Source organism: Rhinolophus hipposideros (genome assembly GCF_964194185.1).
Source record: "Rhinolophus hipposideros genome assembly, chromosome: 5".
NCBI classification, from domain to species: Eukaryota; Metazoa; Chordata; class Mammalia; order Chiroptera; family Rhinolophidae; genus Rhinolophus; species Rhinolophus hipposideros.
This window is the reverse complement of record NC_138051.1, coordinates 61,887,028-61,912,611: the sequence shown is the minus strand read 5'-3', so window position 1 is coordinate 61,912,611 and position 25,584 is coordinate 61,887,028. Positions and strand designations below refer to the sequence as shown.

The following is a 25,584-nucleotide window of genomic DNA, read 5'->3' as shown; positions in this document are numbered from 1 at the left end:
TGTGAATATTTTTATCTAGTTGTTCATCTTTGAAGTTATTAATGATCTAGAAGTTGTTAAGTTGAGGGTTGTCATAGTTATTAATCTTTTCCTTTATGATTTTAGGTCTTGGTATTATTCTTCAAAAGGCCTTCTCTACCTCCAAATTACAGAAATGTTCTTCAATTCGATCTTCTATTTTATTTTTTTATTATTTAAGTTTTCAAAAATATAGAGAAAAGTGGAGGGAATAGCTAGATGAATACCCAAATGCATCTAGATGTCTAAGTTGTTGACATTTTGCCATATTCATCATTTTTTCTTTTTTTTTCTTTTTTTGCTTAAGTATTTTAAAGTATGTTGCACACATCAACATCATGCCGTTCACCCTAAATACTTCAGTATATCTCTAAAGAATAAAGTTAATTGTTGTCAGTGGAATCTTTGTCTCTCTCAAACTTGTCTCATCATTATAAGCTCAAAGGTCATAAATTATATAATTCATAGTGTGCTTGTCATAACTCTTATGCAAATTTAAGTATGAATGTACACATTTGTGTTTTTGAGACTTACTTTTATATATCCTGTAAGATCGTAGTTACTACTTACTGTGTGCAGTGCCCTATGCTAAGCATTTGATGTAATTTTCTAACTTAATCTTCCTGACATCTCAGGAAGGAAGGGCACTGTCATCCCTTTGTAGTCTTGTTTTTCTTTCTAGAAAATAAATTAAGTTCTTTCTATCACTAAGCTTTCCAAGTGACCTTGGATTTTAGGATAAACTCAAATTGTTATTTCCCATCATATACAATGACAAAAGCCAGATAGTGATTTACATTTAATTAGAAGGTTATTTTACTTTGCTTTTATCTGTCATAATTTGTATTTTCTAGTCTTTGAAGCTTTTATAGTTTTCTGTTTTTAACATCAAGAAGAAATTTCACAGCTGCAAACACCTCTGATGTGATAATAAACTCAGTATCTTCAAATCTTCAGGATTCTTCTCTTATCTGCTTTAGTGTTCCTTATTTGCTTGTCAAGAAACATCAACATTAATTTTCTGAACTTAACCAAGCACATAGAGCATATTACACAGAGGATCACAGTTTTGCTTTCTAGATTCCTGTTTCCCTAAGTTGATTACAGCAGCAGCAATAACAACCACAACACACACACACACACACACACACATACACACGGAGAGATTGAGAGAGAAGGGGGAACATCCTTGGAATTGTATTGAAATATATTATTGCTATAGAAATCCATATGAATATGATGAGCATCTACCCTACTGAGTGACAGTCTCTTGTCCTTATATGATTCAATGAATTTCTTACTTATTTCTAACTTGTCATTGACTTTTATTCCTCATTGACTGACATCTGAGGAAATCCCCTAGCATCAGAGACCTGAGCCTGGTATTTTGTACATACACCAGAGAAATACACAAACTAGTATATTCAAGCTAGCCAGACCCTTGTTTATTCAAGTTTTTCCTTATTTTCAGAAATCTTATATGTAGTTGTTCTCTTCAGAATGTATCAGTGGCTCTAGAATAATGGATTGTTGGGATGTTTGGAAGACTGAATAGAGTCCATGTTCTTTTCCAGTGGAAAACCGAGTGGACTCTTGGTCTCCACGTTTCTGAACATCTCTCCCCTATGATCTGCATTGTTTTGATTAAACTACTTTCTTATTTTCTCCTTAACTTTGTGCTGCATTTGCTCAACACTTTTCAGACTGGCACATTTATATTTCTTTAATTTTTTTTATATTGACTCAACATTCATTCACTGTGAATTCGTTAATTGATTAAGGCATGTGACTAAATGAAATGTCTTTAACATTCTGTTGAGTTACTATAATTCAGATGCTGATTGATTACAGTGATTGGTTTTCTGACATAAAATAATATAACATATAAAATAATTATTATTTTTTAATAATGTGAATCCCAAGTATACAGTGTAGGCTTTGATGTTGGTGGTGAGTTTTAGTCCAAGCTCTGTCAAGCATTAGTTATGTGACTTTAAGATTAGTTAGCCCCTCAAAACCTAGTTTCTCCTCTGTCAAATTGGGCCTGGTCACTGCCCCAACTTTGCACTTGGCACATAACTAACTCTCAAAAGCATGTAGTAATTATTATTTAAATGTTTGGCAAACATTTTTAAGCATATGTCTTTTTGATTATGTTAAGAGTAAAGGAACGATAAAATATTCCTGCATTCCCTATTTATTTTCAAACAGCTAAATTTTAGATAAAATATGTGGATTGTAGAGCATATAACTTGATTATAACTTGATCTAGCATTCAGTGAAACACAACCTTTGGAATTGAATGTTAAATAAGAGGTAGTTTACATCAAAATTCCAGTATTATCCTTTTAGTTACCATGGAAGTCTCATTTTATATGGTTTTCTGTACCAGTAAATCTGATCTTAATAGTTTTTCAGTTTTAAAATAAATTGCTTACCTTTGTAGGAAGGTGGTGAATGGACATTTTTGTTATAATGGAATGTTCCTTTTTATTTAGACACAGCAACCTGGGGATTCCTGGAGTGTGGGCTTTTCATATTGGCAGCACCTCCCCATTGGACAATGTCAGGCCAGCAACAGTTGGAAGAGACCTTTCCAAAGACCGCTCTTCAGCTCCGCTGGAACATTCCTTCAGCCATGCTGCAGCCCTGGAAAGCGACTACACTGAGGACGATTTGGATTATTACGATGAGAATGAGGAGGAAGTTGAATACCCCCCGAGTGAAACAGAGTTGGTGTCGAATGGCCACAGCAATATCGATGTTTCCTTCCCCTCAAAAGCTGATTCAAGGCCTTTCGGAGTTGGTGTCACTCCTTCACATAACCACCTGGCCTCCCCTTTGCCACATTCAACACCTAGCTATTGGCCATTCTACCCTGAAACAGAATCTGCCACCATGGACCCTCAAATCAAAGAGAGGAGGCCTGTGGAGGAGATAGATGTCCCTCACATAAGAGGCCAAGTGGAATCTTCTGAACAGCCAGGGACCAGAGACCTGGCTGCATCAGAAACAGAAGGAGATTCACTTTATTCTTCCCGGGAAACCCCACCTCCCTACCTTGAAAACAGAAACATGCAGCCTTATCCAGATGGAGGGGCACTGCCTTCAGAAAGGGATGGCCCTCCAACCCACCCTGAAAGTGGGGTGGTTCTACCCCATTACCCTGTGCCAGGTCACACTCCACCATGGGATCACGGGAGACACGTGATAGGGGTAGAAGATGACATCAGATCCAACACTGAGGGTAAGTTTGTTAGAAAACTGGGCTCTAAGATTCCGTGTAAAAAATGCTGGTTTTATATAAAGTCATGATTTTTCTCTCATGCGAGTACGTGCAAAGTTTAGCAAAAAGATTGGAACTGATTTTTAAATCCATGTTTCAGGAGATAGAGTATCTTTCTTTTGCCAAATACATCTTGGCAGGCAAATTCTGTTTGGAATCTCTTGACCATTAATAATGTTTTTTTAAAACATGGGCCTCATGAAGCAAGTGGGGAAGAACTGGGTTACTCACGCCAGCTCCACTCTCCAGTGTAATGAAGTATTTCAGTTTGAAAGTTCAGCAAAGGTAAAACATTCTGAGGCTTCATACACATTACAGTGATGAAGGGCGGAAGGCTTTAGTTTTAAGTGGCTAGTCATGCTGGCTCAGATGAACATTCCAGTTTCTTACTCTGTTACGGGACAACCCTTGTGCTTCCCTTGGTTAGAGCTACTTGGTGGTGTGTGGGAGAGGAGACCCATGGGGAAAAGAAATTGCTAACCACCTGTGTCTTTTCATTTCTGGTTCATGGCTGTGCAGCTGTGGTATTCACCTCCCAGGAGCCTTGTCCTCATTTCATGACTCACTGACTAGGGTGAGGGGCCAGGAGAGAAACGCTGAGAAGAGCAGTGGTTAATTAATACAGACACGGAGCCCATGTCACCTTCTCTTCCTAGTTGAGTCTTGTCATGTCAGCTCTTTCTTCCCAGTCAGGGATGTCAACACATGAATGGAAAACTGACTACAGATTCATTTCATTTATGCCGGGGACTGCTCATCTAACCTCTAATAGGAGGAAAGAGGTCAGAGGTGAAGTCATTCTTCAAGACCTCCTTTTTTTTTCTTTTTCCCCATCTTTTCTGTTTCCCATCCTTTATGCAGTAAAAACATGTTGACCTAGCAAAGAGGGTCTTCTGGGTTCTTCGGTTGTGGTATCGAAATTGCTTGAAGAAGGGCTCATTTCAGGAGGGAAGGAACTATTTTGTGACTAAAGTGATGTGTAATGATTACAGTGAGAGCGTGGGTGTCAGACTTAGGTTTGAATCCTGGCTGCCATGCTCCTTGCTGGGTGACATGAGGCAACTTATATAACCCCCAACCCTCTGATTTCTCCTAAATTTGTTGAGAGGATTAAATGAGATACTAATGTTTTTAGATTAGTGTCTGAACTAGTTTGTGCTTAGTAAACAGTGACTGCTATTACTAATTACAGAAAATTTATAGCAGTGGGAATGGTGTGGGGGATGGGTAAAGAATAAGGAATGGGCTTGTTAAATAGCTGTGCCTTAATTTGTACCTAAGGGCCACGTTTCTGTCAAGTTGAAGATGTGAATTTTATTGAAAGGCTTCAGAACCTTCAGACCCTTCTGACAACCTCCTGACTTTTCAGCATACGTTCTATATATCTAAAGAAACTTTAAAGTCAAGTATCAAAGATTTTTTTGCAGAGGAATTTTGAGGTAAAGATGTATTCCTAAATGGTGTTTTCATTTTTGATTTCCTGCCCTGGGAAGAGGTTAGACTATTAAAAAGCAGACCCATGGAGTGATTTATGGAAGAGTGAAGAGGAAGGGGCTGCACCCGCTGCTTTGAGCTGTGAGAGGTTGGGATCACTGGAATAACAGGGGAGGTTAGGGAACTGGCCACAGAGAACGGAGGCAGCAGCTATAACCCTTCTGGGGCATGAACAGTGATATTTATCAGCTGTTGGGGATGTCTACTACTGACATCTTGGAAATGGTAACATGCTTATGAAAAAACTGGTTAACACACTGAGACATTTAGGGAAAAAAATCCAACTTGAAGTTTTTGAACCTTGGAGCAAAAGATCAGCAACCACCACGTTAGAGAGCAGAACGGGAAACCTTTAAAACTTGAAAGCAGAGAGGGAACATAGGTGAGCCTCTATTTTCACCTCAGGCTTTAGGAAGACTGAAGTATAGGATCCTGCAGTTGTTAGGTATTTTGGTTTTGGTCAGTGAACTTTTTTTTTTCTTCAAGTGAAACATTGAGGTCTTAGAGGTTTATCAGGCAAAAGTGGACGTTCCCTGGGAAAGCTGGTGGGTAGGGGTGGCAGAGACACGAAGCATTGCCTGTTAACTGCCCAGCCATGGCTCACCCTGCCTGGCCTTTCCCACTGATGGAGTGAAGGAACATAGATTTGGGTGTTAGTTAGACTTGAGCTTGATTTCCAGCTCTGCTTTGTGGTTTGGGTCAAGACGATGTATTCGGTTTGCCCATCATTTCTCTCAGCTCTAATCTCCTTTAAGCTTTGTAGTAGTCATCTTGCTAAAACAAGAAATTAAGTTAAGATTTAAAGTCTCCCCAGATATCGCTCCCTTCTCTTTTTATTTTAATGTTTTCCCTTAAGGACTCTTTTGTTGAGAAATCTAGATTCTTTTCAGAAGATGTCTATACCCGGCAGGAATGTCCCAATCACACTCTAGTTCTGGCCTCAAGTATATGATTTGCTTTGTTTTGTTTTCATAGACCACAGAACCAGCAATAAAATGGGCGTGCAATCGTCTCCTGTCTGAGGTGTCTTGTTTCTCCAGGGAGCTCCAGTAGCTTGTTGTCTAATCAGAAAGGTACCTGAGTACCCTCCATGTGCCATATCTGACCAAGGCACCAGTGGGAGTTCTCATTGGCATTTATTGAGAGCCCACGGGGACTCTAAGAAGGAACTTGGCTGTAAATCGTGCTATCACAGTCCTCAGAATTGCCCTGTGAGGTAGATACTATTACCCTTCCCACTTTACAGAGGAAGAAACTGAGGCCTGGAAAGATTGTGTGACTTGTCTAAGTAAGAGGTAGATGAAGACGGCAAGGAATAAGCTGTCAGGTAACACAGGAAAGGGCAAATCCACGTGTATCAGGTCAGGGAAGTTGTCGTGAGGGGGAAGGGGCTTGAGCCAGGCCTTGAGATCAGAGTCTGAATTTAGAGAGGGCAAAAGTGGGGAACTATTCTGGACGAAGGACAGAGGTGGAAATGGAGAAAAAGAGAGTGTGTGTGAGTGAGTTGAGGGGGGTGAACGTGAGAGAGGAGCTGCTGTTGAGGGTTACAGCTCACCAGGATAGGGAATGTCTGTATATGGGGAGCAGAAACGAGGGTGACCTACACGGTGTTGGATATTCTTAAACTTGCTGAGGTGGTGCTGTTGATGCTGGTGGGGTGGATCAGCCGGAGTGGGAACTCAAGCTCTGGGCCAAGCGGTTCTTGGCCTCACGTAGGAAAGAATTCAAACATGAGCCAATATAGAGTTTAAAGTAAAAGTTTATTTAGCAGATAGTAAGTAGGAAAAGAAAGGCCACTCCACAGACAGAATGGCAATCTATAATTGTTAGTGGAAGAGGGATCTCTTCCTCCCTACTCCTCCTCGGGGTAGGGTTTATATGTGTTTCTTGTTTCCATGGATAATATCTTGTATGGGGAACTTCTGCAAGGTACAAGAAGACTAGTGGCAGGTTTACCTTTAACTTTTGTAAGGTACAGCCTGTGCCTATTTTGTAATAATAGGTTTAATCATGGGACTGGCGATTACAATGAAATCTCTTTGCTCAGTAGGCTTCAGATGGTCTGTTCTATGTGATTGATTAACGTCTGCCTGAGTTCTGTGTCTGGTAGCATGTAGGTGGCAGGCTTGGAATCCAGCCTCCTAGTTCCTTCTTCTGTAAAACTAGTCCTCATGCCCTTTCCCTATATTACTGTGAGGAGCTCAATCTAACCTCAGTCTGCATGATGAATTAGAAAGGGGAAGGGACACCTGGCTTACAGAAACCTCAGGGCATTTATGCTCCATTACGGGGACCCTCTTGCTTCCTTTAGATGGCAGTCATGCTGGGAGAGCCCACTCGTGAACAGGATTTCCCTGTGGCTTCTAGTCCAACTCTAATTTTGGCCTTGAGAAAGGCTACAGGAATGTGTTGCTCATGCAGTTTCTCTCCTGGAATGAATTGGAGCTCTGCTGCCCAATCCAGCCTTCCAGGCAGGAAAGCCCCTCTCTGGGTGCAACTCCAGGGTCTGTGAACAGGAGGTCCCCCATACCTGTGAAGACTTCCATGGGAGAGCCTGTTGGTATCATGACAGTGGATGTACATGGTCTAACAATTAAGTTCACGAACTCATGCTAGAAGAAGTGCTGCATACCTCATTGCTGAATATCACTACGGTCACCTTCAAAGTACTCCCATTGGGAAGCTATGCACCAACACCAGCGCCTAGACCACTCTTCAAAGCAATTTTGGAACTCTTTTTCTGGAATGGCCATCAGAGCTGTCATCATATTACACTTGATGTCCTGAATGTCATCAAAATGTCTTCCTTTCAATATTTCCTTTATTTTCGGGTAAAGAAAGAAGTTATTGGGGGCCAGATCAGGTGAGTAGGGAGGGTGTTCCTATATAGTTATTTGTTTACTGGCTAAGAACTTCCTCACAGACAGTGCCATGTGAGCTGGTTCATTGTCCGTGATGCAAGAGCCATGAATTGTTGGCGAAAAGTGCAGGTCGTTTTCTTCTAATGTTTTCACGCAGGCTTTTCAGCACTTCCAAATAGTAAACTTGGTTAACTGTTTGTACAATTGGTACAAATTCATAATGAATAATTCTGGTATCAAAAAAGGTTAGCAACATCGTTTTGACTCCTGATTTGGACTGATGGAACATTTTTGGTCATGGAGAATTGGCTGACTTCCATTGTGCACTTTGATGCTTTGTTTTAGGGTCCTATTGGTACACCCATTTTCATCACCAGCAATAACATGGCCCAAAACATCATCTTGCTTCTCCAAAAGGTCTTGGCAACTTCAACTCTCCTTTGCTTTTGTTCATCAGTGAGCTCTTTCGGGACCATTTTTGTACACACCTTTCTCATCACAAGATTTTCAGTTAAGATTTTCCCAACTGTTTCTCTATCGATGTTTCTTTAGTCTGCGATGCTTCTCACAGTTGGCTAGCGAATTTGATGCATAATTCGACGAATTTTTGCAATGTGTTCGTCAGTTCTGCTCGTTACTGGCCACCTTGACCTCTCTTCATCAGTGACGTGTTCTCTCCCCTCAGAAAAACATTTAATCCATTTGTACACTGGTGTTTTCTTTATAGCATTATCCCCATAAACTTAGACTAACATGTCCCTGATTTCCCTTCCACTCTTGCCAAGTTTAACAAGAAATTTAATGTTTGTTCATTGCTCTAATTCAAGCTCAGACATTCTCGTGACAATACACGAAAACACGCAAAACAACAATAATGAACACCAGTCAGCAAGGCACCACATGTCAACACGAACACAACTGTGAGACACTGATATACCAAGGTTATGAAACCTTAGCGAGCTGTTTGTACAGTGCTGCCAATGTAAGTGCAAGGTGGCAAGTTCGCAAACTTAATTGTCAGACCTCATAAACCCCTGCTCCCAATCAGCATAGTAATAACTTTGCTTAACCAGCACCACTGTGCACCACATATATACACAAAAGTAAACAAACATGAAAACTGGAGCAAAAAGCACACCACCTGTTTTTCATTATAAAGTTGGATGTGGTTTTTCTTACTAGTCTATCATTCTGGGAGATAGGGAAACAGAAAAATCTGTCCTGCAGTGGAAATGTGGGTCCTTTTATTTGAGGTAGCAGAAGTTGTTACTCCAGTCACTCCAGCTGTCGGGGCAGCCCCATGCAGGAAACCCTCCATCCCCCTTACGTTCTCAAATGAACTCAGTCTGTGCCAGGGAGCCTGCCTGCCTCCCACGTGGCTGGACCAGAGCTCTGAGCGAAGGAAGGGCCGACCTGGGGCTGAAGACATATAAGTCTTCATTTAAGAAGTGCTTAAGTGTTCTGGAAAAATGAAGGTTGAAGGATGGATCAGAGCAAATTCAGAGAAGTTTTCCATTTTTGTGAAAAACTCCCAGTTAGGACAAGTGTCAAGTACTTTGGCAGTGCCTTTGCTTTTTTTCCTCTTATGTATCCCCACCCCATTTTTCTTTCTATTAAGGATCTGAGAAGAGTAAAAAAGCATTAAATGAAAAAAGAAAAATGAGATTTCAAAATCCTCATGTTAAGATTCCTTGAGCAGCTGTCTAACCTCTGTGCACAAAGCTGTTGCACACTGAGCTCATTCAAACCTGGCGGCTCTTTGCCCTCCCCCTGTGTCCTGAGATGCTAGCACACTTGTTCCTGTCATTTTGGCTCTCCATGACAGGAGCTCCCTGGCAGAGTGGGTCCCCTGAGGATCTGTAAGACAGCCTGCCCCTTGGGTAAATTCAGGAGAAAGGAAGCCACGGAATAAAAACTGTTTATCAAAGTATAGGCAGTAGTTCATTTGCATCTAATCCACGTGGGGCCATTGTTTAAATGCTGATTTTCATGCACCATTTCCACCTTCCGAAACATAATCTGCATTTTAAACCAGGTTCCTTGGTGATTCTGAAGCCTACCCCATGTAAATACTGCTGGTGTAACAGAAAGAACCTGGGATTTAGAACCAGAAGATCATATAATCTCTATGGACTTCACTTTTCTTATCTGTAAAATGGAGATAATATCTCCTTACCAAAATTGGAAAAAGTATGTGAAAATACATTAAAAACTATGATATAAAGAGGCATATAAATGACTACTGGAAAAAAAACACCATTTTGTTTTTGGAGATGCTCAGTGCATATCTCATCCAGCTGGGATCCAGCCACTGATTCCACACCTTCAAGTAGTTCAGCATCTTTGAATCTACCTGTAATTCCAAAGGAATTTGAGAAGTCACATTGGCCAGAAGTCCAGCTTTTCTTGCCCTGGATCAATAGCTGCCCACGGGATCACATTTCTAGGTCCAGCTCTCTCTCCTCCCTTGTCAGAAAGGCACCTGGCTTCTGGGTTACCTCCATTACCTCCACTAAAGGACCTTCACGTTGCTTGCCTATGGATCTGGGCCTGAGTGGGCCTAAGCAATGAATCCCCTTCTCAGCTGGCCAGGAATAAATGAGAGCGCATTGCCTGGAATCCCGCCTGCCCCAGGAGCTGCTAACTGGTCAGATGAAATCCATTAACTACACGAATGGGCATTCTCTAGTTCAGAAATGGAAAGTTGGTGGATATTCTGAACATCCCACTTCAGTGGGCTTGAGAATCACCTGGGGAGTGGCTGAGGCGCATATTCCTGAGATCCACCCATAGAGTCTGGTAGGTCTTAGGTGTCCTCTGGTAATTTGCATTTTTGACAAGTATCCCAGGTAATTCTGATATAATGGTTCCCTGAGTCTCTGGGGAGAAGTGCAGGCTCCCTCTGAATGGTTAACTAGCACTTGCTGAAGGGATAAATTCCTATCAGAGCTGAGGTCGAACTTACCTGCCTCCTGGAAGCTGTTGCTAGAGCTGATCTTCCCCCAAACCTGCTTGTCCACAGTCTCCCTGTTGCAGTAAGTGGAAACTTCATTCTTCCAGTTTCCCATACCGAGACGTGACCATCACTGCACTCCTCTCTTTCTCTTTTTTCCTTCTCTCTTTCCTTCTCCTCTCTCCCCTCGCTTCTAACACTGCCTCTCCTCTTCCCTCTCCTTCTCTCCCTCTCTCTCTGTCTTTCTCTCCCCACCATCCCCTCTCTCCCAGCTCTCTCCCTCCATCCAATCCATCAGCAAATCCTGTCGACTCTACCTTCAAAATACTCCAGGTGTGGTCCCTTTTCCTCCCCACCAGCACTTCCTATTACCAGAGCACTGGCTCATTCCTGAGGTATCAGAAGTCTGATCGTGTCATTCTTCTGTTCAAAACCCTCCAGAAGCTAAAGCCCATATCCTCCCCATGACCTAGAGGCCCTAGAAAAACTGGTCAGGGTAACCTCTCTGCCTTCTCTCCTTGTTCTCCCACAGGCCCCACCTGCCTGACAGACGAGGTGTCCCTGCCTCCACTGTCTTCCCCTCCTCCAGGCTTCTGTCCAAAAGTCACCTTCTCCCTAGGCCTTCTCTGACTGAAATTTAAAGGCGAGAAGTCACCTATCCTCTCCAGCCCTCTTGTCCTTCCTGGATTTAAGTCTCTGCAGAGCCCTTGACACCATACTCCATATTAAATAATTTACCTGTCCATTAACTGCTACCTAGAAGAATGAGCTTTAGAACAGGAATTTTTGTCTCTGTTCCCTGCTATAGACCTAATTTCCTAGACCAGTGCCAGGCCCATAGTGAATGCTCAATGAATATTTGTTGAGTTACTGAATGAATGAAAGAAAATTGCAACAGGCATTTACTTTTCACCTAACAATCCAACACTAAGTGTTAATCTGTGAGTGAAGGCAGACATGGAAGAGGAGTCCTAAAGGGAGCCTTGAGTTTCCTCTGATTGAGAGTGGACCCATCTTCTTGCCCTAGTGTGGCTGGCTGTTCCCAGGGCTGAAAGGCTGAGCTTGTGCTCTTGGCTCAGTAAGTCCCATCCTGAGAATGCAATATCACACACACACACACACACTCACACTCACACACACACACACACACACACACACACACACTTATCTTTTAAAAAGGTCCCCAGGCCAGCTTGCCAATAACTAATTTAAACCATCATAATTATATAGTTTCAGTCTCATAATAGGCCTTTCATGGGAGCCTAATTGTTATTTTTTGTTAGAAAAATGCAGTCTGCATACCAATCAGCTTAGACTTGCACCGCTGCATTTGTAAGTTGCTGGCTGCATTGCTGTGAATCTTTCTACCCACATAAAAGGCATGCCTAGACCTAGTTTTTTATTTCAATTAACCTAATTCTCCACATCTGTAGTCCTCCTCCACCCCATCTTTCCCTGTTTCATAATCCACTCTTAGACTAGGAATTGAGCTGGAGAACAAGTCTTCACAAAATAACAAATAGAGGGAATATAATGCAAACCCTTCGTTTCCTCAATTTGGGGCAGAACAGTATTAGAGCTTGGTTTTAGTTTTACCTGAATTTCCCGAAAATGACTACCCCTTAGACCTGCATCAGATTGCTTTTTTTACCTTGGTGCTCAGAAATATGTCAAATACTGTGATTTCTAGCGATGAGGTCTGAGAAGCGGGAGCTGGCCTGATTTTAGAGGTGAGGAAGCCGGGACCGACACAGGGCATTTCTGTGGTTTTGCGGAGCCTCCTGAGCCAGGGCTGCAGTCAAGCCCTAGAGTGTGGGGCCCGCTGCCGCCCTGTTCCCTTGTGTTCTGGACGGAGAGTCCTGAGGGCGGCCAGGCCATGGGCACACTCACAAGCGTGCAAGTCCCTCCAGGTGCTGCTTCTTTACACTTAGTTGGAACTTGGAGCTGCAGAAACCTGAGAGTTGGACATGTGCGAGTTAACATTAATTTTTTTTTACTTAACCTGGGGTTTTCCCCTTTCTTAAACCAATGGTAGATAGACAGTGATATATACCTCTCTGCACAGCAAACACGTAATTTGTTTTATCATCCATTCTGGTATTTTTTTCTGCCTTCAGTTTTGACACTTTTCTGGTTTTCTTTTTGTTTGTTTGTTTTAATGTTGAAGGTTAGGCCTCATTTTCTATTTTTATCAAACTGGAATTTCTCAGCTGTGTCATCAAGGCCTTGTTGAGTCACCAACTTCATTCTCACTATGTTCCTAGTCAGATATTCCACTTGAGTCAAGATTATCTGTCCTGCCAACATATCTGTTTGCTGCTTTCTCAAGAACCTGTAAGCAGCTGTCAAAGTGTCCCAAAGTTAATGCTGTTGCGGCTGCTCTCACTTCTTTTTACCTGTGCTTTTTTTCCAGCGTGATGGAAATCTGGATAATCTCTGCTATCTTTACCAGTAAGCCTGATTTATAAAATATGACTCAAACCTTTCTTGCTGAAGCTTCTGCTGATTAACCCCAGATACCTGATCAGACCCTTAACCTAGCTTTCATGATGTATGTATTAATACTTGGGTTCCACTGGTGGGATACTAGAGCGCAGCTATGAAAAATCTGGAGCCACACTTCTGGGTTCAAATCCCATCTCTGCCACCTACTGCCTGTATGACTTCAGGAAAGTCACTTAAATCTGTGCCTCGGCTTGTTTATCTGCAAAGCAGGGATAAAAACAGTCTCTTGCTCTTAGGGAAACGAAAAGAGTTCAAGTTCATAGACTAGTATCTGGCCTATATTAAGCACTATTTCAATGTTAACTTTGTTCTGTTTTTCCTTGCTGATACAAGTCTTTATGGGGCTATATTATTACATATATGGCGCTACATCTGTTGGTTTCTTTGTTTCTGTTCTCTACTGAGATACTGGGTAAATATTGATCTTTCAAAACCTTCCTTTCTGCTCTGGTTTCCTGCTTTCGAGACCTAGACCTGAAACACAACTGCCACCAAGTTATTCCCAAGAGTAAGGTATCTGTCTTCCTGGGGCGCTGGCTCCTCATGGCAGCATCAGAGTTTATCACTGGACTTCTTGGCTACCCTGCTTGTCAGCATGCTCCTGAAGGCTCCACCCAACTCCAGCTCCTCGGTGTACAGAGGCAGAGGTGTGCACGGCCCCTTTGCTTCCTGGTGGTCACGTGTAGGACTGGCATCACCCCCAGTGTGGGGAGAAAGCCCTCTCTTGTCCATCACTGCCCACCCCCAGCCATATCCCACCCCTTTGGCCATTTCCTTTATGGACAATGGTATGTGCTCCAATTCCTTTGTTTCTTGGTGATACAAATGACCCACTTTATTTTTTTTTCTAATGGGCAGAATAAGTGACAGATGGAAGGAACTGCTACTAGAGCATTCCATTTACCCTGGTTCACTGTGGCTTTCTAGAGGAGATGTGATTGTGGCCCGGCTCTCTACTACCGCTTGGAAATCCTGTTTGTGCCACACACGCTACAAGAAATCCTGCAAAGGCACAGAGCATTTAAGAGATGGATCTGCTGGTCCTTTCCCCTCCGCCTCCACGGCCTCCCCACACATTTTCCTTAAGGGGTGTGTGTGTGTGTGTGTGTGTGTGTGCTTTAGGATCCTTCTTCTCAGAAAAAAAACCCACATTTTTCTGAGTAGTGAGACAAGCTATAGGCTATTCTCTTTAAGTTCAAGGTCATCAAAAGGAGAATGATTGGTTAGGAATTAAAATGACATTTGTTTCTCTTGTCGGCCACTCGGGGTCCTCATTCTCAGGTTGAACCGTATAAAATTGCTGATTTGTGGCCATTTTTGACCCACAAAGTGGCAGTTTTGTACAGTTCAGCCAAACACATGCTAACTGGTTGGCTCCCATGTTATAGAACTCGAAGCCGAGTGGCACAGCGTGTCCTGGTTTAGCACCTTGGTAATGAGACCAGTGGGAGCAGCCAGAAGGCAAAGCACGTCAGTTCCCCTGGGTTGAATGTTATTCCCGTCTCTTAAACATCAAAAACCTATTTGTTTATTACAGTCTAAACAGATTTCATGGCACAGACGCCTTGTCCATGACGAATCTGGCAGCAATGATGATGCTAGAGTCACTCAGTCCTTTTAATGCAAGTTTGTTTTATTTTCCAGTCTTCACGTATAATGCTTCCAACAAGGAGACCTGTGAACGCAACCACGGACAGTGCTCCCAGCACGCCTTCTGCACTGACTACACCACTGGCTATTGCTGCCACTGCCAGTCCAGGTTTTACGGAAATGGGAAGCACTGTTTGCCAGCAGGTGAGGGTGCCGGCACGATTGGGACTGGGGGCTGCTCCGTGCATATTTCTGCTGCTGGCTGGTTTCCGGCTGCTCCTGTGAGCTCTGATTGTGGACCTTGCCTCTCCGTTGCTTGAATCAAAGCATGAGCAACTTGCAGGTGCTCAATACGTGTTTGAGGAATGAACACGTTTGGGCTGATTTCTCAATTTGAGGATTAACCAGACCTGTTTCCTCCTTTTTGCCTGCTCATTTGAGTCAAAGTGGATGAGAGAGAGGGAGGATGGGAGAAAAGAGATCCAGGCAGGTGTATTTCCTACTTAGATGGATAATTGGTTGGTTAAGGAATGGTGAAAGTGGCCAAAGATTGAATTTTGGGGGATGCCAGGGGGATTATTTTATCTGTGGGCCCATATCCAATCTGGGCAATAGTCAAGGTTGAGTGGATTTGCTGTTTTTCAGGGGCACCTCATCGAGTCAATGGGAAAGTGAGCGGCCACCTCCATGTGGGCCACACGCCCGTGCACTTCACCGATGTGGACCTGCATGCTTACATCGTGAGCAATGACGGCAGGGCCTACACAGCCATCAGCCACATCCCACAGCCTGCGGCCCAGGCCCTTCTCCCCCTCACGCCCATCGGAGGCCTGTTTGGCTGGCTCTTTGCTTTAGAGAAACCAGGCTGGGAGAACGGCTTCAGCCTCACAGGTGAGTAGAGCCTCTGAGAGGGCTGATAGTCACCATTGCTTTGGTGGCATTGCTCCTTAGGTTTTGCATTCAGTGAAAGAGGATTTGCTTCTTCAATGTTCTGGAGCCGCAAGTGTGTCGTTTCGTGTCTGGAGGTAGTTGGGGATGGTTTGGCCTCACAGGACTACTTTTGAAAGAGACTGATTTCTTCTAAATGTTCTCCGAGTTGAAACGAAATGGGATGATTCTGTTTGGAGCATTTGTGTCCTCTGACCCCAATTTGTTGAAGCTTGTTTGTCAGACTTTGTTTAATTGAGTTGTTATGTACAGATCTGTCAAATAGGGAAGCATGAATGGAGATGTTTTACATCCTGGAGAAAGGGATGCTTTTCCTCCACGTGACTCTGACCTATGACAGTGCTTCTCAGCCTTTCACCTGCACCCAGATCACTTGAGGTGCTTGTGAAAATGCAGGTTGTGACTCACGGGGTCTGGGGTGGGGACTGTGATCATAATTTCCTAGCGAGCTCCCCCGAGATGCCAATGCTGGTGTAAGGATCACCCTTTCATAGCTACAGCATAGAGGCTACTTCTTGGCTTTTCACCTCTTACCTGAAAAATGTGTTTCCTACCAGTAGTAGGTTTATCTTTGTTGCACGTAAAGTACCGAGAGAAAAGTTCTTCCCTCAATGCCAGCTGTAGAGCTCAATACCTGTTTGTAGGATCTTGCTCTTAATCAAGATTTGATTAAAACGTCAAGTCAAAAGTAGATAAATAAAATACAGTCCACCCAGTTACACCTGAGTTTCAGAGAAGCATGAATAATTTGAATAATTTAGTAATAGCATGCCCCAAATAGTGTATGGGACATTACTTATACTAAAAATACATTTTCATTATTTATCTAAAATTGAAATGTAACTGGGTGTCCTGGGTTTTTGTTTGTTTGTTTTTGCTAAGTCTAGCAACCTTGGAAAGAGAAAGGTTAAGAATGTTCCCAGGAGTTTATTTCTCACAGAAGACAAGCTCCTGCAAAGAGAAGTGGTGTGAGATGTGGCAGGATAAAACCATACTCTTTAATAGAAAGTTCGAGCAACTGATGCAGTCAACAGCTGGGAGAACTTAGTCTTGGATATCAGACGATCTCCAAGAGCAGGACAAATCAGGAGGGAGACATATGCACTGGAATTATTACTGGAACATGCAAGACTGCTTTTCATCCCTGTTCTGAACTTTTCCCCCTCCAGGTGCTACATTTATCCATGACATGGAAGTTACTTTCTACCCAGGAGAGGAGAAGGTTCGAATCACTCAAACCGCTGAGGAGCTCGATGCAGAGAACTATCTGAACGTTAAGACCAACATCCAAGGCCAGGTCCCTCACATCCCAACAAGTTTCACCGCCCACATCGCTCCCTACAAGGAGCTTTACCACTATTCGGATTCAGGTATGTGTAACCAGTCTTCACGTCTGTAAAACGGGAAGAGGACATATTCCCCAAGATAGTTATGAGGATTACTAAATTAGTTACTCCATGCACTGTCCTTAGACTAGTGTGTGGCACACAAAATGAGCTCAATATCATTTTTGTTATTATTATTACTAAGTATGTAGTGTAAGTAAGCAGAGTGCCAGCTGCTGTAACAAGAATCTCAGTATTCCTACCTAATGCTTCCAGATAATAATGATGATGATGATGATGATGGTGGTGGTGATGTAATCAATAACAACATTGTCTTTCGGGGTGGGTCGGGATGCTGTAATTCTATAGAGTTTTCAACCACCCTGCTCTCTGGGCCATGTCAAAATCTTGATTATTGGAATTTATACTTGTCCTATAACCTCATGTTAGCTTGTTTTAAAATCACAGAAAGAGATGCTGCAAAGTGTTGTAACACCAATGCTAGATTTGGAGTCAGAAGATAGAAATTCATATCCTGGATTTGCCATTTAAAATAAGTGGGGAAAGATCACTCATCTGAGAGCCTATTGTCTCATCTTTTGAATGAGAATAAGAATACCTTTTCTGTCTATCTTCCGTGGTTGACATGTGTAAAGTGATGTGCTCTGTAAAACACCGCCCGAGTGTAGGATGCTGGCTCAGTCACAGCTGCTGTCCTGCTGCACAGTAGTTCGAGTTGTGCCTTTCCGTGGCCCTTGCTTCTCCTACGATATGAGAGCTGGAAGCCAGGCACGAGATGTAGGGAAGAGGGTGGGCAGCGGAGACCTGAACCATGCACAGAATAGCCGATGGCCAGAAACCGGCCTGTGCTCCTGACTCGGGGCTCAGCTTGAGAGAAACAACCCCTTCCTTTGCCTGGGACCCTTTAGACTTACTGAAGTGCACGGTGTTGGAAGCCACCACCTCTGTGCCATGTAGAGGATAGACTGGTTAAAAACTTGCTGTATAGAGTCAGGCCAGCTTGCATGCCAGTTCCAGCTCTACCACACACCAGCCATGCATCTTCGACTACTTAACCTCTGGAAGTCTCTGTGCGCAAGATTGCAGGGCCCACCTCATGGGCTACTGAGAAGAATAAACAAGGCAGCACCTACAGAGCCCTCGGTATGGCTGGCCCCTAGTAGCATTTATTCCTTGCATATGATAACAAGCCGTGACTGGACCTCCTCCCTCTTAACATGTTGGCTTTGCCTCCTCTCAGGTACTTGGCTTGCAGGTTTCCCATGTAAACCCAGGAACTTCCCAAAGGAACATGTTCCAGGAATTAGATGAAAAACTAACTGTGTAGGAAAACCCACTCCACATGAAAATCTCTGTATTTACTACTTTTTAAGTTGACCAGTTTGCCTGTATAATGTGTCTGTTGCAGCTGTGACCTCCACAAGTTCCAGAGACTACTCTCTCACGTTTGGTGCCATCAACCAAACAATGTCCTACCGCATCCACCAGAACATCACTTACCAGACGTGCAGGCATGTCCCCAGATACCCGAGCATCCCGACCACCCAGCAGCTCAACGTGGACCGGGTCTTTGCCCTGTACAACGATGAGGAAAAAGTGCTTAGATTTGCTGTGACTAATCAAATCGGCCCTGTTGAAGGTATAGTTTCCTTTTGTTGCTGTTCTTGGGCAAAAATTGTATCTAACTTTCATTCTGCATTCCTTCTGGAGTAGCCTCAGAATGATTCACAGAGGTCGCTAAGGGTTATGTGCTGGGTGTACAGATGAATAAAGCCAGGTCCTGTCCTTCAGATGGAGACAGAGGCAGAAATGGAACTTTTAGAACAGTATCCTTGCCAAGCTCAGGAATAGAGCATAATACGTGAGGCTAGTTTGTAGAAACTGTATGTGCAAATCTATTATATAGGAGATACAACTGGGAACAAGGTGGGGCCAGGTTAGGAGGGCGAATGATGCTGACCAGTATTTGTTATAATTGTGATAAGCATAGGAAGATATAACGCTAGTTTGGAGGTTCAACGAAGATGTCCCGAAAGAAGTGACATTTTAACTAAAATTTAAAGGATGAGAAGGATTTCATCAAATCAAGGTGGGACAAAAAGCCAGTGCCTAAAACAAACAAACAGACTAACAAACAAACACTGCATGAATGAAAAACCCACAATTAACATCAAACATAATGAAAAACAGGATGCTTTCCCTCTAAGATCAGGAACAAGACAAGGATATCTGCTCTTCTATTCAACACTGTACTGTAAGTTCTAGCCAGGGCAATTAGGCAAGAAAGTGAAATAAAAGGCATTGGAAAGAAAGAAGTAAAATTATCTCTAGTTTCATATGATAGGTTATTATATGTAGAAATCTAAGAAATTCATTAAAATCTGTTAGACCTAATAAACAAATTTAGCAAGGTTGCAGGATACAAGATCAATATACAAAAAATAATTGGATTTCTATATAGTAGCAATGAGCAAACTGAAAAGGAAATTAAAAAACAATTTCATTTTTAAAAGAATGAAATATTTAGGAACAAATTTTTAAAAAGAAATGTAATGCTTTTACATTGAAATCTAGAAAAGATTTTTTTTTAATTGAAGAAGACCTAAATAAATAGGAAAACATTCCATGTTCATGAACCAAAAAATTTGATATTGTAAAGATATTGCAATGCTTTCTAAATTGCTCAGTAGATTCAACACAATCTTGTCAGCTGGCTTTTTGCAGACACTGACAGGTTGATCCTAAATTTCACATGGAAATTTAAGGAACCCAGGATAGCTAAAACAATCTTGAAAAAGAACAAAGTTGGAGAACTTATACTTCTTGATTTCAAAACTTAAGAATAATCAAGACAATGTGCTCTTGGCATAAGGATAGACATACAGATCAATGGAATAGAAGCGAGAATCCAGAAATAAACACGTGTACTGTCAATTGATTTTTGACAAGGATGCCAAAACAATTTTATGAGGAGAAAGTCTAGTCTTTTTAAAAAATGATTCTGGGATAACTGGATATCCACACATAAGAATGCTGCTGGATCTCTACATCACACCATATACAAAAATTAACTCAAAATGGGTCAAAGATTTTAATGTAAGAGCTAACATTTTAGAAAAAATATAGGGGTGAAGTTTTGTGACCCTGAATTTGGCAATGGCTTCTTAGATAGTGATACTAAAAGCACAAGCCAAAGAAAAAACAGATAAATTGGGTGTCATCAAAATTTAAAACTTTTGTGCTTCAGAGGACATTATCAAAAAAGAAAATATCTGTAAATTATATACTTAGTGAGGGACTTATATCTAGAATATATAAGAACTCTTACAGCTCAATAATAAAATGACAAATTAAGTAAAAGATAAGACAACATTTTTGGATAGATGTTTCTCTGAAGAAGATAGGCAAATGTCCAATGAGCACATAAAAAGATACTTAACATCATTAGTCATCAGGGAAATGTAAAATTAAATCCACAGTGAGATACTACTTTACATGGATGTAGATGGATATAATTTAAAAAAACATAATTTTTTGTAAGGTTGTGGAGAAATTAAAACCCTCCTACATTGCTGGTGTAAGGGTAAAATGATGTAGCTACTGTGGAAAAGAGTAGCTGTTTCTCAAAAAGTTAAACACATAGTTATGATTTGACTGAGCAGTTCGACTCCTAGCTATACACTCAAGAGAAATGAAAACGCATGTCCCCACAAAAACTTGTAATGAATATTCATAATAGCCAAATGGTGGAAACAATCCAAATGATCATCAATTAATGAATGGATGTTTTAAATATCACATATCCATAAAATGGAATATTATTAAACATAGAAAGGAATGAAAGTTTATTCATATTACATATGAATAAACTTTGAAAACATACTGAGTCACAAAAAATAACATATTGTGTGATCCCATCTATATGAAATACCCAGACTAGGCAAATCCACAGAGACAGGAGATTAGTGATTGCCTAGGGCTGGGGAATAATAGGGGAGTAGGGAGTTGATAACTAAAGAGTACAGTGATTCTTTGGTGGGGGGGGGGATTTAAAATATTCTAAAATTGATTGTGGGGATGGTTGCACACTGAGAATATACTCAAAACTATTTATTGTGCATTTTAATTTTTTTCTTAGTTTTTTCATTTCTATTTGCATGGAATGTGTACTTTGGATGGGTGAATTGTATGGCATGTGAATTATATCTCCATTTAAAAAACAACAACAAACAGTTGTGGGGGAAAACCAAAACTCTAAAGCCGTGTTTTTCATATGTTAGTCAGCATTAGCCTCACCTGTGAAACTTGATAAAAATGCAGATAAAAGTGTACTAGGCCTATCAAAACATCAGAGGATCTGAGAAACCTTAAGTGCATACTACTAAGTGAAAGAAGCCAGTCTGAAAAGGTCACAATACTGGGTGATTCTAACTATATGACCTTCTTGAAAAGGTAAAACTAGAGAGAGAGTAAAAAGGTCAGTATTTGCCAGGTGTTTAAGGGGAGAGAGTTGAGGGGTGAATAGGTGAAGCACAGGGGGCTTTTAGGGCAGTGAAACAACTCTGTATGATACCGTAATAGTGGATACAGGTCATTACACGTTTGTCAAAACCTGCAGAGCTATACAACACCATGAGTCAGCCCTAGTGTAAACTATGGACTTTAGTTAATAATAACATATCAATATTGCTTTATCAGTTATAACAAATTAGCACGTTAATACAAGATGTTAATAATAGAGGAGCTGTGTACAAATGGGTGGGGGGGAATGAAAACTGTACTTTCCGCTCAATTTTTTTTTTTTTTTGTAAACTTAAAACTTCTAAAAAATAGCCTACTAATTTAAAAAAATGTAGGCAAGGCAGAAGATGAGCCTCTGAAGTCAGGGAACTCTACAGGTAGGAAATGTCGTGAGATCGAGGAGACATTTTCATTCTGAAAACCAATACGTAGTGTTTTCCCCTAGAATACAAGAGGCACACGAGGAGAAAGAATGTCTCCCTCATTCAGCTCCATATTGAGTCTGTTGAGCCCTAATCGGTGGCTCAGAGAGGAGATTCTGTAACTTACAGGCGAGTCTGTGATTTACCTGGAGAGGAGGGCTCCATAAGCCTTCTCAGGCCCAATAGGCAAGCGTCGCTTCAGCAATATGAAAGCAGGAGAGTAAGGTAAAAGTAGATTCTCCTCCTGAAATGAGGATGCAGAGGTGACTTGAAATGAGAATCCTGAGTTCGCTGGTTTGTGCAAGTGGTTGGTTTGGTTTTAGGAAACTTGGTTGGGGCACAGGCATTGATTGGGTGTCCAAAGATGGAATTATAAGGTAGTGAATTAATAGCATGGAAGTGTCAGTTGATTTTAGAGAAACATGTACATCAGAAGGAGGGAAAAGATTGTTATTGCCTGTTTCTCCAGGAGAGATTTAAAGAAAAACAACTGGGGAAAACATCCTTCACCTTTAAATATCCAGTTTAGCCCTTTGCTGGGTGTAGGCATCTGATCTGTAAAAACAGCGATTAACGGAAGAATCTCCCAGGCCACAGAATCCCCTTCAGATTCTGGAATCATTTAGAGAAAAGAGATTTCTGGGTATATTTTTCCTAGAGACATACCAAAGGAGAATAACAAAGGATCAGAGAAAGCCAGCAAAAAACTGGCAGGTACCAAATTGCTAATTTGTCTTTAGAATTTTATGACTCTTCCCTTCCACCCCAAATCTAATAATAATCGTAATAATAGCAAAGGATGGTTTTACTTGGTGCCAAGCACTATCCTAAGTACCTTCATGAATGAACTCACTTAATCCCCACAACAACCTCCACCCAATAGGGGGATTATTACTCCATTTGACAGAGATTGATATACAGACAAGCAATTTCCCTGGTCATAGCTAGAGAGTGGCGAGCTGGGATTTAGCCCCGGCACCGGCTACAGAGCCCACTCTTAACAATTCACAGCACTGCTCCTCCACATGGACTCCACTGGCCTCAGGGCTGCCTCGTAATTTAGACCAAATTTTAAAGGAGGGACTGTGTGTTTTTTAACCCTTTATGTTTGCACCCTGCTTCATCCACCCCTATAGAAAACAGCAGTACCATTCATTCTCCCTAAGTAGAAGAAAAACAGGGGGACACAAGAAAAAGAAAGCAATAAAAAAGGAAAAGGAAAACTCTTTTTCTTTCTCCTCTCAGTGTATAGCAGTATCTTAAGAATCTCTCACTTTTTCCAGAGGGAGCGATTATCTGGTTGGAATGCCTGTGAAACAGAGCAGCTGCCCCACCTGATGTGGGAGCTCCTGGTTTCCCAGGGTTCAGGAGGAGAGCTATTGTCTTCCCACTGAGTGATCAGAGCTTTGGCCCCGGCCCACTTCCCAACCACCAGCCTCCCACCCTCCCAAGCTTCAGTGTGAGTTGGCTGTCTTTTGTTGGGTCCTAGAACAGGAACCAGGAATGCCTCCTGCCTTTGCTCCCACGTCAGGGCTTCTTCTGGTGAGTTGAAGAGACTATGGGCAAAGGGCCCTTCACTGAAGCTGAACAGACTGTTCCTTTAAGGAAAACTGCTCTTCCCCTCTTGATTAAATGAGTAAATTAGTTCCAGATCTTCTGTCAGAGAGTCAAGCTGTTTAAAAGGATGAGGGTGAAATAGAAAATGTCTTAAGAGAGATACTGCTATACTGCTATTCTTTGCTTACTTTAATAGGAGAAAAGCAAAAAAAAAAAAAAAGAGGGAAAAAAAAGGAGAAAAGCTAACAAGCCAAAGAGAATGAATAACCAATTGGTTTTAGAAATAGAACTTTTAAAATAATGTTTTTGGAAACCAAATTCGGTGAACAGGGCCCCATGCTTAGAGGACTCTAACACTTCATTTAATGCTCTGCTGTTCTCGTCTTGAAGCCCTTAATAATTTTTGAACAAGGGGCCTCACATTTTCATTTTGCACTAGACTCTGCAAATGACGTGGCTGGTCCTGTCAGTGAAGTATATTTTAAATCAGTATCATGTAATTATGGTTATTTTCCCCTCAATTTCAGATAGGCCAATGTATCCTGTCCAAGTTTGCAAGTAAATTTTTGTAATGCATTTTTTTTTTTTTTTATGCCTAGCAGGGTGGTAAGCTTTTGTATCCATATTTACTCACTAATCCTTGCTGGAATGTGCCACTGTGAAAATTTGATGCTGGAAAGTGCTGAACAAGAAAGCTAAGCATTAGTATTTATAAATTAAAACATTTTGAAGCTCACTTTCCCCTTTGTCTGGGTACGCCAGGCATTTTCTACAGAATCTTCTCCTAAAATGGAAAAATAATAATGGAAGAGAACCAGGTCTTGTCTTACTTACACTGCACCTTCAGTGAGGACATGACCTTGTTCTTAACTGTAACACATGCTGGGGACTGATCAGGAATTTGGTCAGTACTACCCCCCAACAACAACCCCCCATGCTACGCTTCTGTCCTGTCTGCCAAGAACTCCAGGGGGAGGGATGAGGGGCACCCGAGGAAGTTTTGATCTGGGGGGCTAGGCTTACATTGGATTGCTTAAGTTCATCAGGTTTGAAAAATGCTGGAGCCGTTTGTTGGTCCTCTTTTCTTGGCAAAGATGCTCTTACTCCAACCAGTGTCATTGAGGTGAACCAAGGATAAACCCACGATACGAGAATCAATACGAAGAATATTCCACTGCAGGAACACACTGTGGTGTTTCTTATGAAGCAGATGGTAGGAGTTTACAAAAGGCAAGGGTGTCCCATCAGGGACTCAGCCAAGGCATCCCAGTTCACAGCAGAAAACTAGAAGAATCCTAACGTGGGCCGTCACTGGGGCACTGGGGAGGTGGCTAGACATCCTGAACGACTGGGAGGGAGTGTAGTCCATGAGGCAGGTAACAGCAGCAAGCACTTGTGTCCAGACAGGGAGTTACTTGGGCAGGGTCCACCCACAGTGAGGTAGGGTTAGGGAGATGTGGGTGGCGTAGAGGAAAATGAGAGGGAATCCAGGAGGAGGTGGTACTTGGACGTTAAAGCAGGTGGCACTGCCAAAGGCTGCCTACACATGCCAAGATGCTCGTTTCTGGGAAAGTGAGGGAGCTGTGAAGAGCAAGGCAGGATTTGGAGTGTATGTACCAAGCGGGCGGTCAAGACAGAGAATCAGGTACAGAAGTCCAAGGCAGAAGCCCAAGTTATCACAACTTAGGTGAAGCCCTGTTGGTAGCAGAGATGGTTTGATGTAGAGCCTGGGAGGTTGGGTGGGGCTCCTAAAATCTTTGGAATTAAGATCAGAATTAATTCTAGGGACTGAGACCAAGCTAAACCTCAAGTGAGGAGGAAGAAGGCACGCAGTCACTGGGAAGTGGGTGGCCTGCCTGTTGGGGAATTGTCTTTCACACACATTGTGTTGGGTTTTCTTTATTTTCTTCAGCAGTTCTAGCAGATAGAAGACTATTTTTATTCCCATTTTATAGCTGAAGAATCAGAGAAGTGCCAGGGTTAATGGATCCATCCCTTCCGGGACTCTTTCCAACACCACCATCTCTGTGCCCTTGGCTTAGACTGGATAACTTGATGAAGTTCCTTTGGTTGTGGTCGTAGC

The 25,584-nt window shown here is 42.2% G+C and overlaps 1 protein-coding gene across 2 annotated transcripts in view; it reads left to right on the top strand.

The window, feature by feature from the left end:
• NID2 (nidogen 2) overlaps positions 1–25,584 on the top strand; it is a 60,611-nt gene that overhangs the window by 12,455 nt on the left and 22,572 nt on the right. For both annotated transcript variants that reach the window (XM_081049421.1, XM_081049422.1), the window contains exons 4-8: positions 2,517–3,265; positions 14,762–14,911; positions 15,353–15,598; positions 16,825–17,025; positions 18,410–18,640. In XM_081049421.1, coding sequence (XP_080905547.1) covers positions 2,517–3,265; positions 14,762–14,911; positions 15,353–15,598; positions 16,825–17,025; positions 18,410–18,640 — 1,577 coding nt within the window. The remainder of the gene's footprint in view (positions 1–2,516; positions 3,266–14,761; positions 14,912–15,352; positions 15,599–16,824; positions 17,026–18,409; positions 18,641–25,584) is intronic.